This window comes from Nothobranchius furzeri, chromosome 10, assembly GCF_043380555.1.
Source record: "Nothobranchius furzeri strain GRZ-AD chromosome 10, NfurGRZ-RIMD1, whole genome shotgun sequence".
NCBI lineage: Eukaryota > Metazoa > Chordata > Actinopteri > Cyprinodontiformes > Nothobranchiidae > Nothobranchius > Nothobranchius furzeri.
The window spans coordinates 40,336,355-40,343,826 of record NC_091750.1 but is presented as its reverse complement, the minus strand read 5'-3'; the positions used below and the strand labels follow the sequence as shown (position 1 = coordinate 40,343,826).

At 38.8% G+C, this 7,472-nt stretch overlaps 1 protein-coding gene across 1 annotated transcript in view; it reads right to left on the bottom strand.

Annotated features, from left to right (window-relative positions):
- The window catches only part of LOC107386036 (SH2 domain-containing protein 3C), a 49,620-nt gene that overhangs the window by 28,700 nt on the left and 13,448 nt on the right, over nucleotides 1-7,472 (bottom strand). The window contains exons 5-6 of the mRNA XM_015960199.3: nucleotides 5,215-5,597; nucleotides 4,961-5,034 (exon numbers count right to left, since the gene is read on the bottom strand). Coding sequence (XP_015815685.1) covers nucleotides 4,961-5,034; nucleotides 5,215-5,597 — 457 coding nt within the window. The remainder of the gene's footprint in view (nucleotides 1-4,960; nucleotides 5,035-5,214; nucleotides 5,598-7,472) is intronic.

The window sequence follows — 7,472 nt, the reverse complement described above, 5'->3', positions numbered from 1 at the left end:
TAAGGTATAACTGACAATCAGAATAAGGATGAAACCTCATTCAATACTTACGCAGAAGCAATCCCAAGGGAAGTATATAAATAGAAAACAACAGGGAACCTAGCACTGATTCCTGCGGCACTCTGCACGCCAGTGGTATAGCTGAGGATGAACAAGTGCCCATGCCCATGCTCATACAGAAAGACCTACTTGTGAGACACAGTAAGATATCATTCATTGAAGAGCAACCCAACTCATTGCTTTAATCTGTCCAACAGAACCTGGTGATCCACTGTGTCAAATGCAGCAGTGAGATCCAACAGCAGAATGGGAGGTTTGAGGTAGGTCTGTAACTGGAAAACAGGTCAAAGTCCAACCCCTATTTCTTTAGCAGTGGTCTAACTACCACATTTAAAACCAAACGAAACCGGACTTCCGGTTTAACGATGCAAGGATAGGACGCATATTTAGCTTGCACTCCCAGACATCCATCTAAACCCTCTGAACTCGAAGAGTTAACTCATCAACGCGACAGGAAAAATATCGGAGAAGATATTAACTTTGAGCCACAAGCTGTAAGTAAAAATGCCAAAAACCCAAGATAGGAGTGGCACAACGACGAAAGCTACAAATGCTAAAGGACAGATGGGCAACATGGAGGAAGCGGCGGCCTTGGCTAAAGCAGGAGCGAAAACAGACCTGAACGCTATAATAGCGGCCATAGCGGAGCTAAAGTCCGAACTGAAAGGCGATAATGTACGACTGGGCCAGGAAATCAACCAAATGAGAGAAGAACTAAATAGAAAACTAGACAATATGACGAAGGAAATGCAAAGCCTGGCAGGCCGAGTGAAAGTGGCGGAGATATGGGTACAACAGGCAGTGGACTAGTCCTTCCATGCAAACGAAGCACTTTGCAAATACATGGAGCAACTGAAAGTCCTGCAGCAGAAGTTCACGGACCTGGAGTTGCGGTCGCGGAGGAATAACATCTGTATCTTCGGGGTACCAGAAGGGGTAGAGGGAGATTCCCTACCGTTATTCCTGAAAGAATTCCTCCAGCGCGAGCTGCAGCTACCCCAGGACATGGAGCTAAACATCCAGCAGGCACACCGGTCACTAGGCCGCAAACCACAACCCGATGAGACACCAAGACAGATTATAGTACACTTCCAAGAATTCACTACGAAAGAAACTGAGGTGAGGGAAGCTTGGAAAATGAGAAAAATCCAACTAGGGAATAAACCAGTTTATTTCAGCCATGACTATGCGGCTGAGATCGTGAAAAAACGCAGTGAGTACAACTGCATCAAGAAAGCACTAAAAGAAAAGGGGATTGGCTTTCAAACCCCTATACAAGTATCTGGATCCACTGGGAGTTGGGGACCCGCACCTACAGCAGCACACAGCAGGCGAGGCAGGAGCTGCAGACGCAAGGCCTCCCCGTGGCAGGGACGGAGCCGCTGGCCAGGGCAGAGGACGACATGGAGGGACGATTCCGGGAGCTGATCGGATGGAGCTGGGAGAGTGAAGGGCCCATCGCCCTCACCACAGCTCACAGGGCCCGAAAGAAGCTTCAGAGTTTTCAGAGAAGCCCTGCTGGAGCCACTGATTCTGGCAAATAAATATATGAAGTGGAGGATCGGTTTACTTAGAGGGAGATCGGCATAGAGGTTTGTTTGAAGATTTTTAGGCCATATTCAATATAAATATATGTGGGAACTTTGAACTGTTAAGACTACAAATGATGCGTTGGACTTATAGAATGGTATTGAGGTACTCGGTAACCATTTCTAGCTTTGGGCCCACTCTTAAAGGGAGGCTATACCCACGACCTTCCAACGGGGTCTATGTAGAGGGGTTAGAGCACCCCCTACTGATGGAAGTACACCTTCGTTCTGGTTTTATTCATTTTGTTTGTGAAGTTCATATGTTCAAAGGGGAAGCTTACATCCTTTTCCCCTGAAAGTAGCCGATGGTCTCAGATAAGGTTAAAGTGGTATCCTTAAATGTTAATGGACTGGGTAACCCAATAAAAAGAAGAAAGGTACTCAGCAGAGTAAAGAAAGAAGTGGCACAAATTGTGTTCCTACAGGAAACGCACCTATCAAAACATGAACATGAAAAATAAAAAAAGTTTGGGTTTTCTAATTGTTCCTTTAGCTCATGTAAAAATAATCGTAAAAGAGCTATTCTGATTCCCCCATCAGTTAATTTTGAATTAATAAAAGAGACCCACAACAAAGAAGGTAGATTTGTAATAGCCAAAGGGAAAATTGATAACATCCTAATAACTTTTGTATGTCCCTCCTGAATGTGATGCAAAATTTGTCCGTTTATTAGTAGATGCAGTAATCTCAAAAAGTGAGGGAATTTTAGTATGCGCAGCAGATTGGAATGCAATACTAAATAAATCAATAGATACAACAAGCTTAAAAGTATATCAAAGGCAAAGATCAAGAACACTCAATAAATTACTAAAAGAGTCAGAGCTAATTGATGTGTGGAGAGACATGCACAAACTTGAAAAAGATTTCACACATTAATCAGGTTTACTCGAGATCCCGGCTACTCATCAACCTGACCTCAACTATCTCTCACCTAATGTCTCCACTGTAATTTCCAACCTTGGAGTTAAAATAGACCAGGCTCTGAAGATGGATGCTCAGGTCAATAACACAGTTAAATCATGTTTTTACCACCTCAGGCGTATCTCTAAACTTAAGCACATCCTGAGTGTCCGTCTTCTCAAATCAGTAGTCCACACTTTCATCACTTCACGGCTGGATTACTCCAACTCCTGCTTATACGGCATCAGTAAAGCAGCTCAATCTAGACTTCAGCTAGTCCAGAATTCAGCAGCTAGGTTCCTGACTGGAGTTGACAGAAGACAGCACATTACACCAATTCTAAAATCTCTCCACTGGTTGCCCGTTCATCTCAGGATCAATTTCAAAATCATGCTGCTCACTTATAAATCCCTGAACAGTCAAGCTCCTCCATATCTGTGTCAACTCGTCCATTACTACAATCCGCCTCGTGCTCTCAGGTCTGAGGATAAGCTCCTCCTAGCTCTTCCAAACGCACGTCTGAAAAGCCGTGGAGAAAGGGCTTTCTCTGTCTGTGCTCCCAAGCTGTGGAATGCATTACCACTACTAGTGAGGCTAGCACCAACAATTAGCATTTTTAAATCTCGCATGAAAACTCACTACTTCAACCTTGCATATAATACATAATCATGGACCACTTTCGACATCTGCATTCTTTCTACAATAGAATGCACAATAATTAACATCTGTATTACTGTGGTTCTTTCATATGTTTTTATCTGTTGTTTCACATTCCTTTGTGTTTTTAGTGTTTTACGACTGTTAGTTCGAGTATTTTCTTGTTTTCATTTTTTCTTATAAACTATGCTTTAAATGTCATTCTGAACGTGTTAATTAACTGTAATCTTTTAATGTACAGCGCCTTGTCTGGTTGTAATGCCATGTTGAATGCGCTTTATAAATAAAATGGTATGGTATGGTATGGAGATTAGACTTCTTCTTCATGAACTCTATAGATAGACACAGAGTGATTAACTGTGAAATTGGGACATTGGATGTTTCAGACCATAATATTATAAGTCTTACCCTTCACTTGAGAACAGGGGTAGGAAACACTACTTGGAGACTAAATGTAAGTATACTTAATGATAAGAATCAGACTAAAGAGATTAATAAAGAAATTGAAGAGTGTATGAGAGAAAACAGCACTGTGGAGGTTGAGCCAAGTATAATATGGGATACAATAAAAGCAGTAATGAGAGGGAAGCTTATAGCAAGAACAGCCTACCTAAATAAGATAAAGAAACAAAAATATGAGGAATCCATCAAATTATTAAGGAATTTAGAAAGAACACAGTCAAAGAAAGCAGACGAAAACCATCTAAATCAGAGAAAAGACGTTAAGAAACAAGTTGACGAAATATTACAAGGAGAAATAGAGAAAAACTTAAGATTTACTAAACAAACATTCTACAAATCAGGATCTAAAGCAACAAAATTTAGCTAAACGTTTGAAAACCCAGCAAAAGCGAAATTTGATACACAAGAAATCCAATGAACAATAAACTGCTACTTGAACCAGAGGAAATATCAAAAAGTTTTAAAGACTATTAATCAAAACTCTACTCCCAACCACAGGAAAGTAATGAAAGTCTGATTATAGAGTACTTAAAAGATTTAAACTTACCCTCACTGCAAAAGGAACAAACGATGCCTTAAGTAAACTAATCACAACGGAGGAACTAGAAAAAGCTATAAACAGACTGAAATTAAACAAATCCCCAGGAAATGACGGCTTTCCTAGTGAGTGGTATAAAACATTTAAGACAACTTTAACCCCTATAATGTTGGACTCTTTTAATTGGACATTGAATATTGCAATAATACCACCCTCTTGGAAAGAGGCAATGATTTCGTGTTGCCAAAGGAGGGAAAAAACAAGGAACGTTGTGATTCTCATCGTCCAATCTCTGTACTAAACGTGGATTACAAACTGTTTACATCCATCCTATCCAAACGTTTAGAGCAATATCTACCCAAATTGATTCACGATAACCAAACTGGATTTATAAAGGGGAGACGAATGCAAGATAGCATTAGGCGAACTTTAAATATAGTGGAACAATGTCATAATCAAAATATATCACTAGCACCAATTAGTTTTGACGCTGAAAAAGCATTCGACAGGGTCAGTTGGAATTTCTTGCTTAAAGTACTTGAGAGATTTGGCTTTTGTACTAAAATATTAAAATGCATAAAGCCACTATATAGAGATCAAACAGCAATGGACTCTTGTCGGAAAGATTTCAGATATTTTGAGGGCACCCGACAGGGATGCTGTCTCAGTCCCACTTTATTTGCTATTTATATCGAACCCCAGCTCAAAAAATTAGACAATGATGAAACTGATGAAAGGAATTAAAAGAACTCACTGTATGGAGAGGAGAAGTAGGGCTTCCCAGTGCTATTATGCTCTTCTGTCCTTTTATGCTGAGGAAATGAAGGACTGTAGAAGCAACAATAACAGTAAGATCAAAATAAAGTAGTAAAGAGATTTAAGGGAAAAAACTCCCCATATTCACACATTTTTTACAAAGGAGACGAATACTCCATCTTGTAAATTAATGTTGATTCTTTTTGTATAAATTAAAATTTGAAGGAATTTGAAAAAATTAAATAAACACACCTATTTGGTTGGACCCTCTCTTCCTCCTCCTCCTCACTCTTCTGGTGACATTGTGGGCCGCCAGTGGTGCAGAAAGCCTCTTCCAGGAAACTGATGGGCAGCGTCCTGTTAGCAGGTCGATGGATCTGAGCTCCACTGCACCGTGTCAGAGCCGAGTTGCTGCCCACGTGGTGGTGAACCAGGGCTGGGACAGAATCAAAAGTCTTGTGCTCCAGGCTGAACTGGACCCGGGTGAACGTCTCACTAGACTGAACCACAGTCTTCCTGATGAGGAAGTGGAGAATCTTTTGCTCCCAGTGGCAGGTAAGAACAAAGTCTCCAGGACTGGACTGAGAGTCTCTGATGAGGAAATCGCCTTGGTTCGCCACAAGACTCTCAGACACCTGCAGAGACATCTCATCCATTTTATCAAAATTATTAGCAAATTAACAAACAAAAGAAATTAGAATTTCTTGACGTTATACATCAAGATTTAGGTACACAAATCAAAGCAGTTCTGACTGACAAGCACCAGATTGGTGACTGAATTATGGAGACTTAAGATTTTTGAATATCTGATTCTTAAGTGTCATAACCTAACATAAAATTGTATAAATATTACAGAAATGTATTCAAAAAGCTTTTAAGTCTCAAATTAGGTTTGATTATTGCTCCCTCTTGTGGCCAAGCTGATGCACAACATTTCTGCACAAGTTGTAAACTCCAATAATATTTTTATTTTGGCAACTGATAATCAAGGAAAATGCAGCTCCAAGGTGGATACATTATTTTTTATCAGGCTCTAGATAAATAAATATTACCGTTATAAACTTTTGTAATATTTTGGCATGATGGTAAAACACAAAACAATTCTTTGGGGGCAGATCTGTGGTCCCTCACACTCTCTATTGGACGTTCCTATAGAGAAACCTTCCAAAAACAAGCGCGTGTACACACACAGGTGCTCACATGGTGCTCTCAAAAGTATGGGCTTGGGCACGTTCAACACTTGTCTCAAGGCTGTCGTTGACACTAAATGCACTATGATTTATTATTGTGTGATTGTTCAGTTAAACAATGTTGATTTTATATTTCATCATCACATTGACGCAGTGATAGCTTGCTCCTGATGTATTGTTGTGTGTCCCATTTTTTTCTGCTCTTCTCTTTCTGCAGGTCTAGAAGCAGACTCTTGTTCATTATTGTTTATTTTTGTGGACCCCCCCCCCCCCCCCCCTTCCCACCATTTGTCTTTTCCTTTCTCTTTCACCTCTGTCTCCGTGTCTGGTCGGAATTACAAAGCATTCAAAAACAAGTATCAGGCGTGACATTTAAAGCAGATGCTTTGATGCTCCACCTGAGAGTAAATCTGTAAGGCTTGTCACCAGCATTCAGACATCAATTCTGCTTGCTTCACAGCCAGACAGGACACGGTTAAAAAACACACACACACACACAAAACAATTTAACATTTTTTAATTTGAACCCTTTAAAGCTCACTCACTAAAATAGTCAGAAGTTGAACATTCTACACATTGATTGCTACTTGGTACTAATAAAAAAAACTTTTTCCATTTTTTTTCTCAATTACGCTCACTTGCATTATTTTTATACTTTATAAAGAGTTTTACAACTTTGTTCCGTTTTTATATATTTTTCAGAGTACCTTAAAAACACGTTGTATTTTTATTGTTTTAAAATATTTTAAAAAAATTTTACTTCCTCCTTTTTTAATTTTCAGAAACTTTATTTTAACTCTCAAACAATGTCAACAATGTCTAATGTTTCTTTTTTTGTTACCTTTTCTACAATTTGTTTTTACAATTAATTTTTTCATTTTATTTTTAAAGTTTCACGTTCATGCTGTAAATTAAGATAAATTAAAATTACATTAAAGCAAAGGGTTAAATGTGGTAACTTGAGAGTTATTAACAAATAAAAAATGCTATTTCATTTTTTAAGTCTCTGTGCTAATGTACCTACCTTCATATAACTTGATAAAATACCGACTAATAACCAAACCACGAGAACATGCGGCAGAGTTTAGTTTAATGCACCTTCAACATGAAGATAATACATTTGACTAATAACTACAGTGATATTAACCCTTTTTTGAATTAAGTCAGAATAAAAGATGGAAATATAACTGGTTTGCGGTTAGAAATTCAAGTATTTTTTACATAAGCTTTTAACTGATAATTAATTTAAAAAGACAGTCCCCTATATTCATCATTCATAGATTTATGTGTATTTTTTAGAAGGAATAATTTTACACATTA